The 26,820-nt window shown below is 39.9% G+C and overlaps 2 protein-coding genes across 3 annotated transcripts in view; one reads left to right on the plus strand and one right to left on the minus strand.

The window, feature by feature from the left end:
* Positions 1–193: 193 nt before the first annotated feature.
* The window catches only part of LOC127365294 (dual specificity calcium/calmodulin-dependent 3',5'-cyclic nucleotide phosphodiesterase 1A-like), a 57,048-nt gene continuing 30,421 nt past the window's right edge, over positions 194–26,820 (minus strand). For both annotated transcript variants that reach the window (XM_051403264.1, XM_051403263.1), the window contains 14 exons: positions 24,868–24,981; positions 24,588–24,770; positions 21,444–21,510; positions 20,431–20,547; positions 17,169–17,309; positions 16,895–16,995; positions 14,902–15,027; positions 14,708–14,809; positions 9,091–9,211; positions 7,177–7,258; positions 6,787–6,907; positions 5,108–5,292; positions 3,207–3,410; positions 194–3,124 (listed from right to left, as the gene is read on the minus strand). In XM_051403264.1, the coding sequence (XP_051259224.1) occupies positions 3,063–3,124; positions 3,207–3,410; positions 5,108–5,292; positions 6,787–6,907; positions 7,177–7,258; positions 9,091–9,211; positions 14,708–14,809; positions 14,902–15,027; positions 16,895–16,995; positions 17,169–17,309; positions 20,431–20,547; positions 21,444–21,510; positions 24,588–24,770; positions 24,868–24,981 (1,726 nt within the window). In that variant the 3' untranslated portion in view covers positions 194–3,062. The remainder of the gene's footprint in view (positions 3,125–3,206; positions 3,411–5,107; positions 5,293–6,786; positions 6,908–7,176; positions 7,259–9,090; positions 9,212–14,707; positions 14,810–14,901; positions 15,028–16,894; positions 16,996–17,168; positions 17,310–20,430; positions 20,548–21,443; positions 21,511–24,587; positions 24,771–24,867; positions 24,982–26,820) is intronic.
* The window catches only part of LOC127365353 (uncharacterized), a 131,692-nt gene continuing 115,866 nt past the window's right edge, over positions 10,995–26,820 (plus strand). The window contains exon 1 of the mRNA XM_051403376.1: positions 10,995–11,175. The gene's annotated coding sequence lies outside the window, so the exon portion shown is untranslated. The remainder of the gene's footprint in view (positions 11,176–26,820) is intronic.

Genomic DNA, 26,820 nt, shown 5'->3' on the forward strand with positions numbered 1-26,820 from the left:
TTTCATGTTGCTCTGCCCTTTCATCTAGCTGCTCCTCACTGCCACTCCCAATAAAGTGAGGTGAGAGACTGCTTTGTGACTTTCTAAATTCCTGAGCCTTGACCTGTACTTCTTATATTCTACAACATCACATGCAGGAAAACAATATTATCACATATTTGAAGAAAGACTTGAATAAAGATAACGAGGGGACTGGAGTTGTCAGTGTTTAATACAATAATACAGAAAACAGCTTTACAGTATACAGTGCACACACACACACACAAACTCTCTCTCTCTCACACTCACTCATTCACACAGCCTCACACACATACACACACAGAGCCAAAGAGCACACAATGACTATAGTACACATTGCATCAACAAACACAGTGCTCAGAGGATCTAAAGTGTTTTCACTGTCTGCCATGTTGGCTCCACCCATCAGCTCATTGGCCATTGCTATAGAAACTGGTATTCCTGTTGCCCTTGTCACCATGGTGATATTATGGACAGCACTGTTCTTTATTCACAGTCAGAAGGAGTGACAGTAACACGGTTTTACAACCGAGTACAGAAACAACAGACACTGTTGATTTAAAGGAAAAATCTGTTTCCATCGGAGTGCTTGTGTACTTGTGTCCAAAGTTTCTACAATGATGGTGGCGAGTACTATGTTACGCTAACCTATGGGTATATTGCCAAAAGTACAAGACGACCCATGTTGTTAAAAAGAAAAGTCCTTTAAAGTGGTAACATGTAAACTCTGTTTTTGACTGCCCATTCAAAGGTTAGAAATTCACACTGATTCGCTGCTTCTGCTCTGCTCACTGAGGGTTCCAACTGTCACACATTTTACTTCTGGCCATGCCCCAGTTTGTAATGACACAGCAGGTATAAGTTAGGTCAGTTTGGCATTACAATTCTACACTATAAAACCTAACAGCATAGCTTAATAAAAGAAGTAAGTTAACATAACTTAATCCTTCAGTCACTCAATCCCATGAAAAAAGCTAACTCAAAAATGAACTCATTAACTACTCAACTAGTGAATAAAGTTGTTTTAGTGAACTTAAATTTGTTTGTTCCATTGACTGATTTTCTTTAAGTTGATATTATATTATTACACAAGCATACACTGTGCTATAATGCCTAGGATTTTAAATTTTTGTTTTTATCAGTTGTTCATCAATTTCTAATAAGTGTAACGATTTGATGTTAGAAAATAATGAGGCTATTGCTAACAACGTAATTATAGCAGTAACAATTAGATTAGCTACCACTTTTAAATCAGGCTCTTCAGATTTGAATCTCTGTAAACCTTAGCTGCCCCAAATCACATTTGATTGGGCGGCTGTGGTTCAGAGGCAGAGCAGGTCGTTCCTTAATCGGTAGGTTGTGGGTTTGATCCCCGGCTCCTGGTGCCACATGTCGAAGTATCCTTGAGCAAGATACTGAACCCCAAATTGCTCCCAATGCCGTGCATCGTTGTGTGAATGTTTATGAATGTTAGTTTCTGTTTGATGGATCATCACTGAGTGAATGTGTGTGAAAGGGTGAATGTGGCATGTAGTGTATAAGCGCTTTGAGCGGTCGGAAGACAGAAAGGCGCTATTTTTGGGCTATTTATTGCCTTTAATTGATAGAGACAGCCGAAGGTAGACAGGAAATGGGGGCAGAGAGAGAGGGGATGACACTCAGCAAGGGGCTGCAGGTCGGACTCGAACCCTGGGCCGCTGCAGCAAGGACTCAGCCTTGGTACATGGGTCACCAGCACTACCAACTGAGCTAACCAGGTGCCCATTTCACTGTGTCTTTAAACAGCTATTGTGACTGACTAGCGCTAGCCTGTTCTAGTCTGGCAACCATGTTTATGTTAAATTGTTACATATAATCACACCGGTACAATCGTAGTAAAATGTGTTTCTGTAACTCCAACAATTTGTGTAACAAAAATAGGTCAGAGTGTCGGAGTCGGAAAGGCTGGCTGCCTGTACGTTATTTATTTTCTCCATATGAAGACAAAAAAATCACATATGTCTAGCGCTATACGCTTTGTATCTGGCTCAACAATGGGAATCATGAATGTCTGTAGCTATAAAATTACATTTTATAGATTCTGAGATATTTCACTGGATAAGTGAAAATTTTGACCTGCTGATAGCATAATGATGGAGAGTCAGAGGATCACCAAAGTCAATATGATACATCAAATGGGAGCCATGAATGTTTGTACAAGATGTCATGCTCCTTATGACAGGTGAATTGGTTGTTTTTTCTCTGATTGGTTGTGCGTTCTAGCAAATGCCATTAGGAGCACCAGGAGGAACCAGAGGAACCTGAGTTTTTCACAGATTATCTGTCTCATGTACTACTGTCAGGATATAGTGAAAGTTTCGGTAAATATGACAAAAAGTTACTATTTTAAAAGTTACCTACTGCAGCTTTAAAACCATGCCATAGCCTAAAGGATCTATTGACTATTATTTGACAGCTCTGACATCACATATTGGGTTTTAGCCAGAAGCACATGCAGAACAGAGAACAGAGCAAATATCTCTACACATTTCTAACATATTATAAGACGTGTAACAACACACCTGTCACTCTGCTCAGCTTCATTCACAAAGCCTCCACAACTGCTTCTTAACAGCTCCATGTCTCATTCCTTCAGATAACAGACATTTAGCCTGCCTTAGCCATGATGAGGACATTTTCAGCCACTATACGCTCTTTGGTTTTATCTTGTCTGTCTTTATTTTGATTTAAACTGATATTGCCAACATTTTCACTGACACTGTTCCTTTGAGTTTCTAATAAATAACAAACACTTTCACCACTGTAAATGGACCATGAAGCTGCTAAGAAGCTGTTATTTGATGAATCTTGTCCCTCTGAATGTGATAATTTTATGGTCAGTTGTAAACATAATTTTGGGGCCATTTGGGGGCCACTGAACCACACTGTCAGCTGCTGTGTTTAAACAGAAGAGCCTGAACTCTTATTATCACTGCACCATACCATCTGTTGCCATGGTGATCTGCCACAGTCAGATACAGTGGCGGGCTCGCCGTGGAGCATCATCAGACGTTTTCCAGCACTTCATCATTGTCCTTCTCCTTCTCCTCCTCCCCTGTCCCCGCCCCTGCAACAGTTACCACAGCATCAAGTGAGAACATTGAGAGTCTAAGTTTAGGAAAAGTTTGCATGTGATGTCATGTTTGTACCATTCCAGGTCAGGTGATCTGTAGGCATGTGGTCAGAAGAATTGTTGTCATGTGTTTCATCAGGAGGGGAGCAGTTTGACTTCTGTGACTGGTCAGAGGTGTGTCCATCAGGGACACTGTGACTGGGTGAGACATGCGGTTGTATGTCTGAGTTGACATGAGACTCCACTTCCTCTTTTTCCTCTTTCTCCTTATTGGCCAGCTCTGTGCACAGTAGACACACAGGAAAGTTTAAGGGTACGTTCACACTGCAGGTCTTAATGCCCGATTACGATTTTTTGCTGAGATCCGATATATTTGCGTGGTTGTTCACATTATAATTTAAATGCGACCACCATCAGACTCCAGTGTGAACAGTCTACGGCCCTGAAGTGACCACATGCGTAGAAGAAGACTTGACGTCACACGCAGCACACTGTGTTTACAGTTAAGTTAATATGGATGCTACAAATGTCAGCGTGTGTGTATCAGTTTTGCAGTTGTTGTGCAATCAGAGCCGACAAAATTATGATGATGATTATGATATTGCCGCGTCCTGCCTCCTCCAGAGCAGAATTGTGACACCTGTCTCACTTCAATGACATAAAAGTCGGATGAAATGACATGATTGTTTACACTGAGGTCGCTTTAAAAAACATCAGATATGTATTGGATTTAGGACCACATATAAAAGTGGCCTGGATCTGATTTGAAAAAATCTGATTTGTGCTGCTCAGACTCAAAATCTGATATGGGTCACATATGGGCAAAAAAGTCGGATTTAGGCCTCTTTTGCCTGCAGTTTGAAGTTACAGGAAATTTCATACAGAATTGCGTTTCTACCACATCTATATGAAGGAACAAGTTATGTTCTGTGCAAAGAATTTAAAGTTACAGAAACAACTAACAAGATAAATAGTCTGAAGCCATGCTAGAGACTCTTCTCATTGCCACCAGACAGTGGTATTCTTTTGGAAAAAGTGACAATCCTATAGGATTTGCTTTAACAAGAACATGACTTGATAATACAGATAATAAAGTTTAAAGTGCTTTGGAGGAGGATCTATTTGCAGAAATTAAATATAATATTCATCGCTATGTTTTCATTGGTGTATAAGTACCTGAATATAGGAATCGTTGTGTTTTTGTTACCTTAGACCATCTCTAGATGTCTCCTTGACAGGTAGGCTTCTTGGTACATAACGGCTACCGTAGTTGCAATGCGCATTTCAAAACGCGAGGCACTAGAGAGCACTATTCGTTTGAATGCAAAATACAATTTCACCGCTAGATGGGAGAAATTCCTACACAATGTCCCTTTAAATACAGATGCAAACAGTGTTCAGTTAGTTGCAATAGGGCATTTTAACTGCTAACTGCCACTAAATCCTACACACTTGTCCTTTAATAGTGAAACAGAAGTAATTTACATCCGCTGATGGCATTTTCGAAGTCTGATGGGAAGAGACAATATACCTAACTGATGTTGCTGGGAAGTCAAAATTTCTGAGTCGGAAAGTCAGAAGAACCTCACCAACTCTGACCTCAAAATCCAAGATGGCTGATCCACACATTAAAAGTAGTGAAAGCTGTAGTAATAAAATGTTTTATAGCACTTCTGTCTTTTGTGTCTCATTATATTAGGCGTACACACAGTACAGTCTGTGGACATGTTGCTACAGCGTTGTGCAAAATACCGCATAATGCATTGTTATCAACTGGTATTGCTAATGATGGCTAACAACGGCTACAGCTTGGTTTTACAACTTGTTGTACTGGAACGTAGTCAACTCAGGGGTGACGTCCTTTCCAGCTCTGACTTTCAAGGTAAATGTAATAAAGCGTAACATACAGAGCTACAAATACATGATTTAGTTATACCTCTGTGTGTGTGTGTGTGTGTGTGTGTGTGTGTGAGTTACCGTGCACAGATAGCTCTTTCCATCTGTCCTTGTTGCTGGCAATGACGTCAGATAGGTGGAGCCTCAGAGCTGGCAGGTCAATAGCTGTCAGGGAAAAGTCCATCTGTCCATCAACACTGTTCCCATGGCGACCACTACTGTGTCTTTGCACTGACTCCACGGTAACTGAACCACTTCCTGTTAGACTAGAACAGAGCAGAGTTATGGACCAGGGGCTTATTTTCACCATCATAAATACGACTAAACCTATATAAACTGCTATGGTGAAAGTGAACTAATTCAAACTGCTGAATCTTTTATTCGCTTTTCTACCAGTGGGAACCCTTATAATGGATCTGTAGCTACAGCCTCACGTGAGCTTACACATATCTTAATCAGTCCCACACAGTGAATTTTGCAGATTTGACATGTTGTAAGGGATTCGTTTTTTGGTATAAGCCAATATCATGAGTTTGGGTATCAGAATCATAACCATGCAAAGCAGATGGACCCCCGAGATCATGAGATCACTCGAGGATCCATCTTGCCAGGCTTCAACCTATACACTTGTGTCCAACCTACTTCTCATTGAGTGGCATGCCGTGTAATTTCAACGATTCGCCATGAAAGAGGGAGTTGTCATAACTTCTGCGTACATGATCCAATCTCAACAAAACTTCACATGTCCCACCCTGAACACGTCTATGTGATAATGTTCAGTAATAGTGAGAGCGCCACCTAGTGGCAACAGGAAGTATCACGTTTTACACTTTCATGTTCTAATCCTAGCAGAATGATCAGATCCAGCTGAAATTTACTTATGAAATGCAAAACACATTGTTGATGATATGTGATGAATGTGGTGAGTGGGCGTGGCGTGGCGTGGCATTAAATTTAAAGATATACAGCATTTTACATTTCATATGGATGTTGCCTGAGGGTGTGTCAAAATGGCTCTATAGCGCCCCCTACAAACTTTAAAAAAAACCGCCCTGGTGTCCTGTTTAGGGGACATAAATGAAAATTGGCAGGCATTGATAGTAAGTTAGGACATACAAAAAAGCCTCTTGGACCCATAATCCGAACACAACAGGAAGTCGGCAATTTTAAATTCTGTGGTCATTTTCGGTGAATTTATCACCTTGTATTTGAACGAACTCCTCCTAGGGAATTTGTTGAATCTGCTTCAAAATTGGTCAGTACAGGCAAAAAATGTTGCTGATTAAAAGTTGTGCAATTTGCAACTGTATGTTGAAGGCCGTGTCCGTGGCGTGCCAACAAAGTTGGCCAGCTTGAATCAAATGTCAAACTATGACGCCATTTCCGGCATTTCAGGGCTTCAATTTTAACTAACTCCTCCTACAGGTTTCATCGGATTGACTTCAAATTCGATCACTGCAATCTAGACACATTGGTGATCAAAAGTTAATCAAATATTTACTGTGCGTCAAACGGCGTGTAGCATGGCACTGAATTTCCACGGTTCGCAGTGAAGAGTCTCGCTATGAAAGCTAAGTCTTTTGCACAGTGTCTGAATCGCGTGACAATGTAGAGCGGTCTCCCTCAGCTTCCGACGATGAGGGCTTGGGCGTCGGGTGACGTAGGCCCCGACGCAGGTTGATGGCGAGGTCCCACCCAATGCTGCTTGCAGCTTTAATATTATGTTGTAACCACTTCCCCCAAAATAGTGGTAGTGGTACCTGGATCTCCTGTTTCCAGTCTCTCTGGCCTTCCTGTCTTCTTCTATCAGAGGACCAATCACTTTTTCTGTTGTATCAATCAGACCACTGAAAGTCGGCTCCACGATGAAGTCTATGAAACCTGCAACCAGTCAGAGGGAGTAGAAAGACAGTGTAATTGATAAACATTACTTTTTTAACTTATTTTTATAGTTTAATAATCAGACCTTGGAAATCAGAGAACGTGTGTGTTCTTCAAACCACCAGCAGATGTCAGTGTTGAACCAGTTAATATGCACAAACATATTAACTGTCAGAAGTTTCTGTATAGCCCTCGTTTCTATTACTGGTTAATGGGACTCCTCACCTGCCTGTGCTCCTTAGGTATTATTGGTTGATGGTTGTTCTTACCTATCTGTGATTGGGCAATCATGGTGGCTTTGCGGTCACAGAGAGGAGAAAAAGGAAGACCGAGTTCCACCTCTTTATCTCCCTGGAAAAGACACAGTCACCAAGGCATCATGAAAATGGTGGGTTTTTTAAAATTCTCTAATCAACTCTGAGTGGTATTTACATCCACTTTCAAACTGTAAATTCAAACAGAAAGACGGGTGGGTGTTGGAGACACAGATTTGACCACACACTCTATTTCAAGAGTTTGTCCAGGGTCCCCAATCAGATTTTTGGTTTTAGATGTTTTTAAATATATGAAATCCATAACCAAAATAGTCATACATTCTGTGATTGTGTTGTTTAATTTTTTTCTTACACTTTTGCTCTTGTATTTTGGTTGATAAGTAAGTTAGTATTTAGTATTTAGGAGTCTTTCCAGAGGAAGACATATTTGGCTGACAGTTTTTTCCCCCAAAAATGTGTTTGTGTATATATTCTGACTTAGGCTACCTTTGAGGACACATTTCAAGATTCAAGAGATTCAATTGATTGTCCCCCAAGGGAAATTCATCTCCACATCACTGCACCTGCAGACAACACCATACAGTCAACAAAGAAACACGCCATCCACAATCAACAAATCCACAAAAAACAAACAATCAAATAAATAGTACATGACAGGTGGACCTTACACTCAGCGTGCCCCTTTGTTTAGAGCAGCAATAGCTGCAGGGATCAGGCTTTTTCCAAAGCAAATGTTTTTGCGCCTCAGTGTTCGGTACCGCCGTCCAGAAGGCAGTGGGGTGAGATATTGGTTGAGTGGGTGTGTAATGTCCAGTTCTATTGTGGTTGCAATGCGTGAGATGGCCCTGTTGTTCAGTTCTGTGAGATTGGGTGTGGGTAGTCCGATCATCTCGGCCGCTGTGTTGGTGATGCGTGTGAATTTTGTCCGCTTGGTGACATTTCAGACTAAAGACTAGTTAAATGGGGACATTTTTGGGTCTGTGGTTACACTTAGGGTTAGTGGTTAGGGCTAGGGTTAGGGAAAGTGTCCAGGATATTAATCTAAGTTTATGTAATATCCCCAAAAGGGCCATAATGTTGTTGGATGTTTGCGCTGCGTGAGTGGGAGCTAGTCACAGCAGCTCTGAACTTTCTTCCCTCTTTTTAGTGTTTTTATAGTGTTATAGCTAACCCCGGCTGCAGAGGGAGTACTGGGAATGCAGCCTCATGTACTACACAGAGACGTGACTGAGTGAACTTTCTCCTGACCTTGGACGAATTTCAAGTTGTACGTGCGGACAGGAAAGCAAAAGAGAGTGGTAAGAAGAAGGGAGGAGGAATCACTGTGTTTGTGAATGAAAGATGGTGCCACCCAGGACACATCAGTGTTAAGGAGCAACTCTGCACCAGAGACTTGGAGCTGTTAGCGGTTAGGATGCGGCCGTAATACCTTCCGAGAGAGTTTTCACACGTTATTGCTGTAACTGTGTACATCCCTCCCTCGGCTGTCGCTGCTGCAGCTACAGTTCAGATCCACACTGTCGTCTCCCAGCTTCAAAACCAGCACCCCTAATCCCTCCTCCTCATCTCCGGTGACTTCAACCATGCTTCCCTGTCCTCTGCTCTCCCCACCTTCACCCGTTACGTGAAATGCCACACCAGGGACAATGAAACTTTGGACTTGTTGCATGCAAACATCAAGGATGCATATACCTCATCCCCCCTCCCCCCGCTTGGTCGCTCAGATCACAACCTTGTCCATCTGGTCACAGACTACACCCCTGTGGTGAATAAACAACCACCTGAGAAGAGGCCTGTGAAGGAGTGGTCTGAGGAGAACAGTGCTAGGCTCAGAGACTGCTTTGAGACAACAGACTGGGAAGAACTCTGCAGCCCCCCTGTGTGTGAGCATTGTTGTTGTGTGTGTACCTGTCTAAAGAACTCCTCCATCAGACTGTGAGTCCAGCGGTAGTGCAGTGGCCAGGCTTTGGCTGGATGACTGATGTCTGCAGCATGAAGCATCAGAGACAAAACCTTCACTTTGTCTATACTGGAGAGAGAGAACAATATAATTAAATGGAAATCACTGCATGTTAGCGGAGCAGTGTGGTGTTTTTTATTTTGTATTTTAATCATAGTGTGCAGATTACAATTCCCCAGACAGCTGCTGCTGCTGCTGCAGCAACACAAGCAAAACTAGCTTGTCGACAAGCTGAACACAACATCTTTCCCAAAATCTCATCCAAGCATGAGCTGAGAGGTGTGACAGCTGCTGCCTCCACACCTCCACTCCAGCAGGGCTGACAAAGAGAGAGGGGCAGCTGTGAAAGCCCTTCAGCGATGCACAGAGCAGTCTGGTTCAGCAGACTGATTAACTGCTTGTCCTAATCAAAGGAACCAACCACAATGTACTGTTCAAGTCCCTATTAAGCTGTTAAAGAATGTATTACTGAATTTTATAAGAAATATAATTATCTACCTTGAATGGTGTTTGGGTTTGATGAATTGGTGATTTAATTTGCTGAGAAGAGTTTTGTGCAAAAGGAATTAAACTCTTGTCCCATATACTGTAGATGCCCATTCTAAGGTTGGAAGGCAGGTTGAGTTCAGTGATTGAAGCAAATAAAAGCCTGGGCTATTCATTGAAGATCTATGGTATATGGCTGTACATATGTTGTTGGGAAAACATTCCCAATATTACACAAAATCAATGTATCTTTTTAAAGAAGAAAAATATTTTTGTTCTTATTATAAAATTATTAGTTGGTATATCGTTATCAACGACAACAATTATTCAGTTTATCCCTATAGAGAAGACATTGTAGCCTACATTGGCTAGAAAAACTGACAATAACTTGTTTACGTAGTTTGAATAAGTTGTATTTCATGCTCATGATGACACAGAAATAGTATCATCCATCCACCCTTTATCTGTACTTCATAATAATTTTTAACAATAATTTCATGAACTGAAAATCTTGTGTCAATCAATATACATTGATTTAACATGTAGGCAGTTGAATCGTAACATATTAGCAGATATATCATATGTTAAAGAGCTCATAGTACCCTATTACCCCTCTAGAACACTGCGTTCTCTGAATGCAGGGCTACTTGTGGTTCCTATAGTCTCTAAAAGAACTAATAGAAGAAAATAAGAATAACCCTAGGTTCCTCTTCAGCACTGTAGCCAGGCTGACAGAGAGTCACAGCTCTCTTGAGCCACATATCCCCATAAACTTAAGTAGCAATGACTTCATAAGCTTCTTCTATAATAAAATTATTACTATACCAGGCAGGAGACAGAACCAGATCGCAGGGGTAGCAAAAGGGCCATTGATAACGGAAGCCTTTGGGAAAAGGTCGATTAGGAGAGACGGCATCATCCCACTTGGATGGAGCGGCTCTTATCAGAAATAGGCGAAGTTATCTCAAAACCGACAGTCAGAGTTAGGACCAGAAGCAGAGCTCCTACACACCCCAGAACAGTCACCCACCCAAACCCCAAAACGTCGTCCCCGACCACCTAAACATTAAAGAAATAAAAACAAGAGGAGTTCAACATAAAAATCTAATAAAAATAAAACCAACCAGTACAAAAATAAGAGATGAAATGGGACGTTAAATATCAGGTCTCGTCCCAAAGCTGTTTTAGTGAATGAATTAATATCAGATTAGATATATTACTTTGTCTTACGAGACCGGTTGTCCCACGAGGAGTATGTAGCCTAGAATCCACCCCCCAGTCATATTAATACTCACATTCCGAGGCACAGGCCGAGGAGGTGGAGTAGCAGCATATGATCGAGCGTTTTAATAGACCCAAACCTAAACTAAATTATAATTCATTTGAAAGCCTTGTTCTTAGTCTTTCTCACCCAAACTGGAAAACACTGCAGCCAGTTCTATTTGTTATAGTCTACCGCGCTCCTGGACCGTACTCTGACTTTATATCTGAATTTTCAGAGTTTCTATCAAGCTTAGTCCTTAAATCAGATAAAGTAATTATTGTACGTGATTTTAATATTCATGTGGATGTTGACAATGACAGCCTTAGTAATGCATTTATATCATTAATAGACTCAATGGCTTCTGTCAGAGTGTAAATAAACCAACTCATTGTTTTAATCACACTCTTGACCTTGTTTTATCATATGGCATTGATATTGAACATTTAATAGTCTTCCCACATAATCCTTTCCTATCTGACCATTATTTAGTAACTTTGAATTCATACTATTAGATTATAAGCCATTAGGCAAAACTTCCTACAGCAGATGTCTATCTGACAGTGCTATAGCTAAATTTAAGGAGGAGATTCCATCAGTGTTTAATTCAATGCCATGTCTGAATTTAACAGAGTCCTATTACAACTTTAGTCCCTCGAAATTGATAATCTTGTCGATAGTGCTACAGGCTCACTACGATCAACATTAGACTCTATCGCTCCTATAAAAGGAAATTATTAAAACATAGGAGACTAGCACCTGGTATAACCACCAAACCCGCCAGTTAAACAAATAGCTAGGAAATCTGAAAGGAAATGGCCCTCCAAATTATCAGAATATCGCTCAAATTGCAAGATGATCTTAAGATTTATAGAAAGGCCCTCCGTAATGCCAGAGGAGCCTATTACTCAGCACTAATAGAAAAAATAAGAACAACCCTAGGTTCCTCTTCAGCACTGTAGCCAGGCTGACAGAGAGTCACAGCTCTATCGAGCCACATATCCCCATAAACTTAAGTAGCAATGACTTCATGAGCTTCTTCTATAATAAAATTATTACTATTAGAGAAAAAATTAATCACCAACTGCCATCAACAGTTACCAGTGGCTCTCCAAGTGCAGGGAACTTCTAACTAATGTAAACTTAGATATATATTTAGACTGTTTTTCTGCTATCGATCTTCATCAGTTAACTTCAATCATTTCTTCATCGAAGCCATCAACCTGTCTGTTAGACCCGATCCCAACTAGGCTGCTTAAAGAAGTTGTTCCCTTAATTGGCACTTCTTTACTGGATATGATTAATCTTTCTTTATTGTCAGGATATGTACCACAGTCCTTTAAAGTAGCTGTAATTAAACCCCTTCTTAAAAAGTCCACTCTTGACCCAGGGGTTTTAGCCAACTATAGACCGATCTCTAACCTCCACTTCCTCTCTAAGATTCTGGAGAAAGTAGTCGCCAAAGAGTTGTGTGACTTTCTACATAACAATAGTTTATTTGAGGATTTTAAGTCAGGATTTAGAGTTCATCATAGCACAGAGACAGCTCTGGTTAAAGTTAATAATGACCTTCTGATTGCTTCTGACAATGGACTGGCTCTGTACTTGTATTATTAGATCTTAGTGCTGCATTTGACACCATTGACCATGATATTCTTTTACAGAGACTTGAGCATCAAATTGGCATTAAAAGGAACCGCACTAAGCTGGTTTAAGTTATATTTATCAGATCGCTCTCAGTTTGTACATGTTAACGATGATTCTTCAATAAATACTAAAGTTAGTCATGGAGTTCCACAAGGTTCTGTACTTGGACCAATACTATTTACTTTATATATGCTCCCTTTAGGCAACATTATTAGGAATCACTCCATTAACTAATCACTGTTATGCAGATGATACGCAGTTATATCTATCGATCAAACCCAATGAAATTAATCAATTATCTAAATTACAAACATGTCTTAAGGACATAAAATCCTGGATGAGCTGCAATTTTCTGATGTTAAACTTAGAAAAAAGAAATTCTTGTTCTGGCCCCAAAAACCTTAGAGACTCACTGTCTAAAGATATAGTTACTCTAGATGGCATTAACTTGGCCTCTAGCACCACTGTCAGGAATCTTGGAGTTATCTTTGATCAGGATTTGTCATTTAACTCTCACATAGAGCAGACCTTCAGGACTGCCTTCTTTCATTTATGTAATATTACAAAGATTAGACACATACTATCACAGACAGATGCAGAAAAACTAATCCATGCATTTGTTTCTTCAAGGCCGGATTACTGCAACTCTTTATTATCAGGTTGCCCCAATAAGTCCATTAAAACGCTCCAATTAATTCAGAACGCTGCAGCACGAGTACTGACAGGAACTAGGAAAAGAGATCACATCTCTCCATTACTAGCTTCTCTGCATTGGCTCCCTGTAAAATGTAGAATAGAATTTAAAATTCTCCTCCTCACCTATAAAGCTCTTCATGGTCAGGCCCCTTCATATCTTAAAGAGCTCATAGTACCCTATTACCCCACTAGAACACTACGTTCTCTGAATGCTGGGCTACTTGTGGTTCCTATAGTCTCTAAAAAGTAGAACAGGAGCCAGAGCCTTCAGTTACCAAGCTCCTCTCCTGTGGAACCAGCTTCCAGTTGTGGTTCGGGAGGCAGACACCCTCACCACATTCAAGAGTAGGCTTAAGACATTCCTCTTTGATAAAGCTTACAGTTAGGGCTGGCTCAAGTGAGTCCTGAACCATCCTTTAGTTATGCTGCTATAGGCCTAGACTATCGGGGGATTTCCCATGGTGCACTGAGCTACTCTCTTCCTCTTTCTCTTTCTGCACACATTCATGTTATGCATGTTACAACCACTTCTTCCCCGGAGTTCTGTGCTTGTCTCGCAGGTTCTAGGATCCGGTGGAGCTTGCCATGGTCCTGCTTGACTGCATTGCCAATCTGTTGTTGCGGCACTGTCTGTCTGTCGCTCTCTTTTTTTTTTCTCTCTCTCTTTTTTTAAACGGTGAAAACACCCTAGACCGGAGGATCTGCTAGGTTCTGCCTTTAACAGGCAGTTTTCTTGCCCTTGTCGCCAAGTGCTTGCTCATGGTGGTACTTTGGGTCTCTGTAATTAATGTTAAAGAGTTCGGTCTAGACCTGCTCTATTGAAAAGTGTGAGATAACTTCTGTATGAATTGGCGCTATACAAATAAATTGAATTGAATGAATTGAATTCCTGTCCCATTAATGCATGTTACTAACTTCACTTCTTCCCCGGAGTTCTTGTGCTTTCTCGTCTCGCAGGTTCTTATTGATCCTGGTGGAGCCTCCTGCCATGGTCCTGCTAGATTGCCATTGCCAATACTGTTGTTACTGTGCACCTGTCTGTCTGTCTGTCTCTCTCTGCCTCTCTCTCTCTCTTTCACCCCAACTGGTCGAGACAGACGACCACCCACCTAGAGCCGAAGGATCTGTCCTAGGTTTCTGCCTTTTAACAGGCAGTTTTTCCTTGCCCTTGTCGCCAAGTGCTTGCTCATGGTGGTACTGTTGGGTATCTGTAAATAATGTTATAAAGAGTTTGGTCTAGACCTGCTCTATTTGAAAAGTGTCCTGAGATAACTAACTGTTATGAATTGGCGCTATACAAATAAAATCGAATTGAATTGAATTGAACCCTCCCTTGGTGGCACCCCTATTAATCTATCGATTACTAGCAGATTATAACCAGCACTATTGTGTTCTGCTGATGTAGCTAAAACAAACACAGGTACATATATGTTGGCTAAGGATTAGAGGACAGAGGTCATGGTTGGTGCACGGACCTGTGTGTCTGTGTTAGGGCATTCCTCATGGTCTTGATCTGCTGGAAGTGACAGGACATGTCGGTGGACATCACCATCTCTATCACCAGAGCCCTTAGCTCCCTGCCAATAATCAATACACACAATTAATATTATCTGTGATATGTGATAGTTTATGTATCAATTCATCAGTGATGTGTGATCTGTGTGCCCACCTCCAGTCGTCCTTATTCAAGTTGACGAGGATGTTCATGTCCTCCTCTGCCATCAGCCTGTAGGCGGCACTGACATGATGGTTCTCCAGCACTGACCTGTCATTGTACAGAATGGCCACCTCTGACCTGGCAGACAGACACAACATCCAATCAAACTGCTGAAACCTGGATATGCTACCTGGAGTAGTCAGGTAGATACTGTGGCACATAATCACCTTATCCTGGTTTTTCAACATTCTGCCACTGTTCTGTTGGTACAGAACTGTACCAGAACTAGGAGGAGCCAGAGGAACCAGATGTTTTCACAGATTATCAGTCTCATGTTCTACTGTCAGAATATAGTGAAAGTTTTAGCAAACATGACAAAAAGTTATTTTCATAAAAGTTATCAACTGCAGCTTTGTTTGGGCAGCTAAGCCAACTTAATTTAAAAGCTGCTAGCACGGTAATGGTCTTGTAGTCGTATTATTAGTTGCGATTTTAGTTTCTTTCAAAGTTACACCTAAAGACCTAAATGTTAAAGAGATCATGTCTTACAAAGAAGAGACAACCCAAAGTCAAATCACTGCAATTTGCAGAGCATCAGAGCTGCTACATTTTGTTATTTTTGCTGATGACACTAATTTGCTTTGTTCACATAAAGATTTGAATGAGCTTTTGGATATAATCGAAAGTGAATTGTATAATTTGAAAAAATGATTTGATGTCAACAAACTGTCACTGAATTTAAGTAAGACAAAATTCATAGTGTTTGGAAAAAAACAAATTAACAATGAGCTTAAACTCAGGATTAACAAAGTAGAAATAGAGAGAGTGTATGAAAACAAATCCCTGGGTGTAATGATAGACCATAAATTAAACTGGGAACCCCACATAAACTACATTAAATCTAAAATATCAAAATCTATTGCAATACTCTATAAAACTAAGGACATCTTGGACCATAAATCATTATTAATTTTGTATTCCTCACTCATTCTTCCTTACATTACATACTGTATAGAGATATGGGGAAATACTTACAAAACTAATACAAATTGCATGTTTTGTTGCAAAAAGAGCTATACGACTGGTTAACAAGGTTGAATATACACACCCCACCAATATGTTATTCATGCACTCTCAAAATTTGAAGTTTATGGATTTGGTTAACTTTAAAACATTACAGTTAATGTATAGAGCAAAACACTTCCAGACTGTATCCAAGGACTATTCACAAAGAGGACAAGCACTTATACACTCAGGGGAAATTTCATTTTTGAAAGGAAATGGGCAAGAACTAATATGAAAAGTAGATGTGTGTCAGTGTATGGAGTGAAGTCATGGAATGATTGTGACATTGAATTGAAAGAAAGTAAAAAATATGGGTTCATTTAAGAAATTATTTAAAACCAAAACATTAGAAAGTCATTTAAGAAGTGAATGTGGGGATTTGTGAATTGTGAATTTTTGAAATCAGGTATCTGGATAATTATGTTTTTAGTTTGTTATGAGAACTTAAATTGTTAATTTATTTTACTTTGTCATGTTTAAAAGTCACTGCTATTGACATAAGTTTTGTTTAAAGAAACTGAATTCATGTTTTAAAAAAGGATAGACAAAATAAGCTTAGGCTTCAGTCTACACCTTTTTTTCAGTCAAAGAAAACAAAAGTGAATAATAGAGAGAATAAATCATTTGTAAGAGAAACATATAGGGCTGAGAAAAGAATGATGATATATTAATTGTTTTGCTTATATGTCTTATCACTTTTTTCTCTTATCTTTGTTTTGTTTATTTTGTTTTGTTTGTATGAACATCTGTTATTATTGTGAATTCATTTTTTAAATGATCGGAAAAATAAAACTTACCTAACCTAACCTAAATCACTCATTCATATAAAAGCATACTTGTTCCATCAGGCCCAGTCTGTGAGAAAAAATGTCACTTTCCTATAAGATTCCACAGGTTTATGGTTTATGGAATAATCTGATTAGATTACAGTCTACATTACCTGGTATGGATGTGGAAGTTGTTGGTGGTTCCTGTGTGTTCAAAGTCATGAATCGCTGCAGCAAAGACCATTGCAAGAATCTCCAGTTCGCTGAGCCAGTGCTACACAGACACACACACACACACACACTGTTACTTGAGTGGGTTCGTATCAGTCACACTGAAAGAATTTCTACAGTTTGACTGTCCATAGAGATCATGTGAAACACTGTCCCACCAGTGCGTGACAGAGTGATGTCAGTGTGTCTATGTGTGTGGGTGTGTGTGCGTGTTACCATCAGTCCAGTGTGCAGCATCAGGAAGTGGGCAGTCTGAGTGACATCAGCAGCGTGGATCAGGTTGTGGTAGGGGTTCTTGTGTTTGCTGTAGCCATTCTCCAGAGCATCAACAAACTGCACCAGAGCCTGCACTGGGATCTGAACACAGTACTACAGATAGTACAGATACCACAGGGACTACAGGTACTACAGGAACTACCAATACTACAGGGACAAGGAGTACTACACTATGCCAGGCATACATCCAGAACCAAATAGTCTATTTTAAACTTCAAATGTCAAAATGTCCTACCCCCTAAATGTATGGTGAAACTTTCTTTTAATATTAATTGGTACATTGTTTGTGAAAATACAATTAAAGTCAAACCATGAATCCAAAAAGGGTGAAATTTTGAGGTGGATCAGACTATTGTTTGGTAGTATAGTTCTGTTTTATGGAAGTGTGTTGATGTTTCCTCATTATTATTACAATAAAAATGTCTCAATTGACCTTTCCTCAAGTCTCTTTTTTGCTCCAATAACAGTTGAGCAAGCCTCTGTCAACATCCTCCTCTCCTGTAATAGATATGCTATGTGCTAGCTCAATCTATGTTGAAAAAACAACAAAATTTTGAAGAGGGTTAAAAGATAAAAGCAACATAGTCACATCTTATGTGAGCTAGCTAATATTAGCAAAAGGCTTTCTTGCTAGCTAGCTAATCTACATACATTTTTCGCTACTTGGCTACATCGAAAAGCTTATATTAGCAAACCACAAGCTAACCCAGCTGGCATACGACTGACATTAAACGTTTAAATGCTTTCTACATGTCCCGGCGTACTTTCAGAGCAACTCCAGTCTGATTGATCATTTTGCAACGTCATTCAATACAAGGGCTTGATTGGAGGACGGCGGTTGTCCGTGACACAAAGGCGGTTAGAACTGGATTCTATTGGCTCTGACGGTTCCAGACAACACCCGCTTGCGCATTCGCAAAGTGGGTCTGTCTTCATCCAGGCTAACCAGATTCTGACCTGGACCGGTTCGGACTAACTTTGGCAACAGCTACAAGTCTAAAACGGTAAGCAAAGTTTTTGAAATTACATTTTATAACTAGAAAATTCCTAAAGAAATTTTGAGTGTGCCTGACTCATATATTAATACGTATTGTGTTAATTAATATTGTGTGTACGGCAGACTAGTTTAACTGCCAACCGCCATTCTGTTTTATAGGCACATAGGGTAATTGCATCCGGGTAATGTCTTTACAGCAGGAAGTGCCTTTTCTAGGTTCATGAGCTTCTGAGGTGTGTGTGTGTGTGTTATGCTAGTAGTAGCTAATGTACCCCGGAGGACAACAAGTGCTAAAAAATATATATATTATATTTTTAATTTCTTGTTGCTCATCTGAAGAGGTTGGGAGGGGTTGATGCTGCAGACCATGTCAAAAAGTCAATGGCTGCGTAAGTAACTTTGTTCCTTTTTTTTGCATTAGTTTATAGTGATTATGTTCCCTCATATACTGTCATGCACTCCCCCCACACACCCACTTACTCACTCTCTGCTACATTTTCATAATGAACTTGATTGCACTATAATCTAATATAAATCTGTTTTACCATGGCAGAACTATGACAAATAAAATGATGGCCATAATGAGCCTCAGAGGAAGAAGGTTGCCTTCATGAAGACCAATCTGTACAGAATCCTCTGTGGTGAGTTTGCTTTAACATAGTAGTTTTGTAACAATGTTTTAAATAATTGAAGATAGTAAGCAGAATAATAATTCATGAGAAAAATCATTTTAGTTGGAGGACTCTACAGAGCATGCTCTAATGTTATATATAATATTCCATTCTCTACCGGCAGCACTGGTACTACCAACTGCCTTTTGTTTGTCGCACAAGCACATGATGATCAATGACCTTGCACGTTGATAAATACTAATTTATACACTTGAAACATTGGCAATGCCACAGAAGTTGATATTTGCAAAATATTTTAATTTGAGAGGTTAACGTTTGCTAATACTGATCTGTTTTTTTTTCCCCTCTTCAGACGCTGTCTTGGGCTCGTTTGACACCACTACCACCAAAGTGGAAGAATACATGGCAAAATATTTAAAGTATGCACCAGAGAGGATGAGTGGCGGTGGGAGAAAGAAGTAACATTGCCATGTTCAATGTTGCCCAATGTTTTGTTTGTTTTGTTTTTGGGCCGTTTTATAAAGTTCGACACTTGTTAAAGTATATGTGTATATTTATACCATAAGTATTGTTGCACTACAATAAGTATTGTATATTATATATTTTATATTATTGTATATTTTATATTTTATTGTCTATCTTTTTAAATGTCTTGTCTGTTGTGAAAGTGAATGTTTACTTTTAGTATTAGTAAATGTCTTGTCTGTTGTGCCTGTGCACTTTATCTGACCGTGGGAGAGTGAGAAACGTCCTCTCGATTCATTTGTATGTCTGGTACATGTGAAGAAATTGACAATAAAGCTGACTTTGACTAAATTATTGTTGAAAAAAGACTGAAATGTTGGGACACTTGCAGCCATGTCAAATGTTTCATGTTTACGTCAGTGAAATGTCTTTATTAATCTTCTTCCTGGTCTTGCTTTGACCAATTGGCTTCTTCCTAGCTGACTGTGCTGTCCACATACTTAGTGTTAATGTATCCATTTCAAGGTGTTTGGTGTTACTGGAGCTACTGTTGAACACATCAATACTTTAGAGAAAACAGTGTAACAAATATATAGTGTGTCAAACTATGTTGAAAAGCAGGACTTTATAGTGACGTTGAAATTTCAGCGTCGATTGGATTTGCAAAATCTAAACTAAAATCAATATTGATTCAATGTTGGCAAATTCACCCATGTTGAGAACATGACGTTGGAATGACATTGCTATTTCAACGTTGATTAGATTTGCAAAATCTAAACAAAATTCAACGGTTATCCAACACTGGCACCTGACGTTGATTCAACAGTGACTTGACGTTAAAATGCCAGCAGGGAACTAGCTAGCTAATTAACAGCAATCGTAAAAGCTATAAAGTTAAATAGCATTTTGCTGACATTAGCAAACTTAAGATGTGACTTTTTATCTTTTTACCACCCTCAAAATGTGGTTGTTTTTTCAACATAGATTAGCCTAGCACATAGCATATCTAAGTACAGGAAAGGAGGAAGTTGACAGAGGCTTGCTCAACTGTTAATGAAGCATGGACCCACCCACCCCAGCAGTGTTAATGATATGAAGCCGTGTGTACCCTGAACCTGTTGATGAGGTCATAGCGGGTCAGCAGGTCGTAGACCAGGAATTTGAGGGCGTGGTCTCCAGTGGCCTCATGGAAGGAAAATACATCAAACGACCACTGATCCACTTCCTGGAAAACAACCAGGAAGAGTCCGGCTAGACATCATCACTCTCATTATCACCGTCGTATCAGAGACTAAAAACATGTGAAATGGGACAGTACAGTATAGGGATATCTGCTCTGTACTTCGCTGTATACAACTGGTCATTATTCAGTGTAATTCAATGTAATGTAGGAGTTTTGCCAGTAGAGGGAAGTATAACAATAATGTTTGCTCACATTGGAAAGGAGCTGGAACACTATCCAATTATATAAATGATTATAATTATTCATTAGATCATAATTACATTTTAAGTTAATGTTATTATGATGTACTTGACATGATTATTTATACAGCATTGTCTTTCAATAGTTCTATAATTGTTTCCATGTGTGCTTTATATCATGAGAGAATGAGACATGGCTGCAGAATAATTATAGTCTAATAATTATAATTATTCAATAATACAGGAAGCTATGAGGGTGAGACATATGTCATCACACACCACTGAATCTTTCTTACTCCCCCTTTCCTTTCCTACCTCCTCCTCCTATGACCTCTATAACTCCTTCTTTCCTTCCCTACCTCCTCTTTTTCTTCCCTACTTTCTTTTCCTTCTCCTACCTCCTTATTCTGTTTTTATTTTTTCTTGCTTCCCTTTTTTTCTCACTCTTCTTCTTTTGCTTCCCTACTTCCCTTTTCCTTTCCTATCTCCTACCTTATCTTCTTTCATTCTTTATTTTTCTTGTCTTCCTCCTTCTCTTTCAAGTTTCAAGAGAAAGCAAAACTGCCTTTCAGAGTAGTAACTGACTGACTAAAAGGGTTTGATTTGATTTGATTTTTTAAATAATAATTAAAAAGTAGATAAATAACTAAATGATGTCACTTCCTGCAGATGGGACTGCAGTAATAAACCAGTTTTTACCTTCAGAGCTGTCAAAGCCGTGGGAGGGTAGCTCAGACCAGCCATGTTGGATGTCCGTCTGTACATCCTGATGTCACACACACACACACACACACACACACAGATAAAAATATCATGCACAAATCTCACACATAGATACAGACAGTTGCATGCATATAAACACTCCTCCCGCAGACCTCCAGCTGCCCTCCTCCACAGTTTGTGACCAGGATGGATTATTTGTCACCATGGTAACCGTGTTCTAAACACACACAGTGAGCACCACCACAGTGCAGCAGATATTTTTTGATTTCATGCGTCATTAAGCTGCAGCAGATGAACTGATAGCGTTCTATTACTCCGAGTCCTTTACACTATAATGATATTGAAAATCATAGTTTCCCTATATGATCTCCATCTCCAGCTCGCTCGCATACTAATGTCATTACACTTAATATTCAACCTCATAATCAAATCTGCAGTGGAGTCAGCCGGATGTTTTGTGATGTTTATTTTGAAGAAGTTAAATGTTTTCTGTTTTGTGTTGAAGACAAAAATAACCTGGAAGACTGAGACAATCATCTGACTGGACATTAAGGGGTCATAGTTTTCTGTTGTTATTGCACTACATGGCCTAAAGTATGTGGACATTGCCATGGGCATTATTCTGCTGCTATTCTCCACTCTTCTTGTTACAGGAGGTTTTCCACCAGACGTTAAACCTGCTGCAGGGATTCGGTCCCATTCAGTCACAAGAGCCTCACTGAGGGGCAACATTGATGGTTTTGAGGTCAGGGCTCTGTGCAGGCCAGTCAAGTTCTTTCATAACGAACTGGAAAAACCATTTCTCTATGGAACAAACATGTCTTTTCTTTACGGCTTTGTGAATGGGGGCACTGTCTTGTTGAGACAGGAAAGGGACAAACACAAATACTATTGTCTGAAATACCATCATATGCTGTAGCATTAAGATTTTCCTCCATTGGAACTACAATGAGCCCAAATCAAGGAAAAACAGAGCCAGACAAAAATTACACAAGTATGTGGTGTCGATTGTCTTTTGACTAGCAAAAATACAAAAAAATTAAAAATGTAGGGAGGATCTCTCTAGAGGTGTTGAATGTGTTCAAGTGGCTCCAGATGCTCCATATGTAGTTAGCTATAATGGGTGGTTGGTATAATGGTTTTAGGCAGCTTCTTTCTGTGTTTACTTTTAGTCAGACTCAGAGACGTGATTGAAATGATTAATGTGTTTATTTGGAAAGCTGTTGGAGGCTAAGCTCCCTCAGGTTCCCCAAACGTCTTCAATGGAGGTGGCAAAGTTTTCATGACTTGGAGTAGGAATGTTACGATATATTATAAGACTCAAGTTAAGTTAAATCTCAACACAAATATGTGAAGATTCCAATTGGTAAGATGAGAAATTAATTGTGATACTCTTTAGCCAACAGTACATAACAGAGGGCACCATCTACTGTCGACTTTGCTTGTTTGATGTCCTTGAATTTCCCTCTGGATACTTGAATTTCCCTCGGGATAAATAAAGTATCTATCTATCTATCTATCTATCTATCTATCTATCTATCTATCTATCTATCTATCTATCTATCTATCTATCTATCTATGTCACTCATGTCAGTAGCTGTATCAAGGTGCAAAGACAGTGTAAAGCTTTGAAACTGAGGATGCACCATCCTGTTTAAAATCAGAGGTGTGGCAGCTTTTTCAATTTTACAAAGAAAAGGAAATGTGCATTGTTTTTGCACTGCCTCAGATAAAAAATATATATCTGTTGCAGATTTTTGTCTTCAGTCATAATTTGTCTTTAATGTTAAAGAATCGTGACAAAATCATATTGTGAACCCAGTATTGTGTTTTGTATCAAAACATGAGTTAAATGCATTGACAGTAAATATAATGGAAAGAGCTTCCGGGTCTGAAAAGTGAAACCAACATGGAAGTGTCTTAAAACCTGCATTCTATGTAAAGGCCAGCAGAGGGAGCTCCATTGGCTGCAATAACACAGCGATCGCGTTCACTCTAATGGAGAATGACCCAACTTCTCACTTCATTTATGAGCTCAGTAAACAGTTTCCTGATGAGTTTATGGTCTCAATGTCTAGTTTCACGCTTCTTCCATACAGCATGATGTTCATTTAGTAAATGATGGTCCCATTTAGAGTAAAATAGACAATAAAGCGGTGTATGCTTTTGGGCGGGGCTACCTTTTGATGTAGTGGAGTGTAGACCAACTGGCAGTACGTCAATTTCGCTGGCTCCCGCTGGCTCGTCTAATTGTCATGGCGGCGGCCAAAAGGCCAAATTCAAGACTTTAAAACGACACTTCACACCCAATGGGTGATGTCACGATATGTGGCTGAATGTATCGTTGCATCCCTAACTTGGAGTCACAATAGCCACATTTTTGGGAAACGGCCAAGTTAAAATATGCTAGAATCTCCCTTAATATACCCTGAGCACTGATTTAGAAAAGTGAACTGCACTGCTTGCCCCCATTGAAGAAGCAGTGAGGAGGACTCTTGCCGCATCCAAGTCATTTACAGAGAGAGCCTGCTATCGGTTAGCATATGCAGACATTTCCTCCCACACTGACTGCGGGGCACCATTAAAGTAAGACTGATGACATTTCCTACTGGGTTTAAAAAAAATAAAAATTTAAGCGAGTTGCTGATGGTGGACTAAAGGAGCAGATGTTTTGTTTTTGTAAAACATGAGCGTTGACTGTTTTCTGCCAGCATGATGTTATATACATTATATGCTTTTAGGTTTCATCTTGTGACTTGGGACTATAGCAGATAATAGGCATTGTTAGTGGGGAAAGAGTGTTGAAGGACAGAAAGGAAGGAAGGAAGAAGCTATGGGAGGCAATGTGTGACCTTCCTGATGATACATTTCAAAGGTGCAGTGTGTTGACCTACTGTATGTTTGAGTATGTGGATTTAAACAGACAACACTAGCCAATGAGACACCTGCTTTTCTGTTTTGTCTTTTAGCTGCTATAGATGTGATTTATTTTCATCCGACAAATAGTTTTTGATGTAAACGTTGGTTTTGTGGTTTCTTAGCAAATCTACTGAGATGAGTTTCAGTACTTCAGATACATTATATTTAACGGACAGGGGGCGTAACTATTTTTTTTTTTACCTCTCTACAAATATCCCAGCTTGTACTGCATGGACAATGCTCCTGAATCTCGGCTTCTCCTCAGGACGGCGCTTGGATACGCCCATCTTCCTGCTGAAGGTACATGCCAGCCAGTCACGTACTTCGCTTGGCACCGACTCCACCTGCAAGTCGCTGAGCTCATCCTCAGTGTCCAACAGACGCCTGCAGAATGGAAAGATATGGCTGTCAGCCGCAGCCTGGACAACCAGACACAAGGATTTATTTAGCTACATCCATCCATCAGCCTGTTCAGTCCTACTTGGTTTCATCAGTGTAAACAGCGTCCAACATGGCAGCAGCGAGCTCCAGGTTCCTGCGGAGTTCCTGCAGGTCTACGACGCCACGGTCCATCTGCTCCAGGACCACCTTCAGCCTGACAACACACACACACACAGTACGCTCATGTGCTCAGTTATTGGAACATACAATAGAAGACAAATTGCCAGCAGCACACAGAAGTAAAGAACACAAATCATCCAAAGTGTATATTCCCTCATTATGTCATAGTGCAGGTGGAAATGAATTTGTTCATCTGTACAGCTTCTGTTCTCTGTCACATCCCTCCAACAAGGATTCCTTTAACCTTGGCATATAGGGTGAACCGTTAAGGTAAACTTCACTTGATGTACATTTAATCCAGATCTGAAGTTTAACATCTATATACAATGGGCGGATGTGGCTCAGAGGCAGAGCGGGTCGTCCACTAATCAGAAGGTTGTTGGTTAGATCCCCGGCTCCTCATGCCACATGTCGAAGTATCCTTGAGCAAGATAGTGAACCCCGAATTGTTCCGCACATCGGTGCGTGAATGTGTATGAATGAGTTAGTTTCTGTTCGATGGACTTTGCCATTTCTGATTGAATGTGTGCTGTACAGGTCCATTTACCATTACCATTTACCCTGACGCCTTGGTTCCAAATCTTAACTATTTCTCTGTGAAATATATTTAACAGTCAAAGTTAAAGATCACAAAAGAAGACACAGTTTAACACTTAATTAATCAGTTCCATCACAACTGTGTGGGTGTGGTTTGATGTTACTGACAGTAGCCTGAAAACCTAAGTAAACAACCCACCAACTGTCACCACATAGAGAGGCAATGTCCCTCCCCTTCTGATGTCCCTGTTTTAGAATAACATGTAAGATAGTCAATGGCATGAGATGAATATATTTTCAGTCCCCGTTAAATGGTGTCATAATTTACACATATACTATTTGGTTATTTAAAAGATCATTTTGCAAGTCAGGAAAGTCGTTTGTCGTAGTGCCATTTAGTTTTGTGTGAAACCACTCTCATATGGCACAATATACGTCACCCACACAAACATGTTGAACCTGATGTGTGTTTTAACCATCGACATATATAAAGATTGGACGACCTGACAGCTCTCCAAAAGTGAAGCCAAAACATCTGGATCAGCCAAACTAAAAAAAAAATTATGTAAAAGTACAGGTCAATTTTTTTTTTCACAAAGATGGTTTTGTCATTTTAGGTGTTTCTTATCATGATCGTGATGAATTTTCAAGTATTACATTTTTTACAAGTTTGGTTTTAATTAGTTATTTGAAGCTATAAAAAGGGTGTTTCAGCTCATCATTGACAGCTGAGCCCTGATTCACGACTGATTTAGCCAGGCGTATGTGCAGGACTTGATACTAACTCCAATCTCTATTGTACAGAAAATGGCAGCAGCCATAAGCAGAATATTTGGGCTTCATTATTTTACAATGGAAGGAAGGAGGGAGGTGACATCCATCTTTGATTAAGTGGAAGAGTCCACCGGATAGGGAAGGACTTCTTTATTTTGATTCAATTGTTGCTAAACTGTGATTGGTGCACCAAAATAAGTGACATCTTTTCAAAACTGAGTCCCGTCCACTTCAAACCAGTGAAAACTAGGTTGTTAGGGCCTTTAAAGTTTTAAAGATAAATGAAAGCTGCAAGCAGCGTTGAGCGGGACCTCGCACTCCGCGCAACTCGGGGTGTGCTGTGGCCGCGTCGCCGTAAATCAGCTCAAAATAGCCACCCAGCGTTTACTTCCTGTTGTCAGTAGGTGGCGCTATCTCTGTGTCTGAATATTGTCATGTAGACGTGTTCAGGACGGGACTCTTATCAAACACGTGAAGTTTCGTTGAGATCAGATAATGTACACTGAAGTTGTGAGGATGTGTTCAGGCTAGGACTGTTACAGAATATGTGAAGTTTATTGGA

The sequence above is a fragment of the Dicentrarchus labrax genome, unplaced genomic scaffold, assembly GCF_905237075.1.
Source record: "Dicentrarchus labrax unplaced genomic scaffold, dlabrax2021, whole genome shotgun sequence".
Classification (NCBI taxonomy): Eukaryota; Metazoa; Chordata; class Actinopteri; family Moronidae; genus Dicentrarchus; species Dicentrarchus labrax.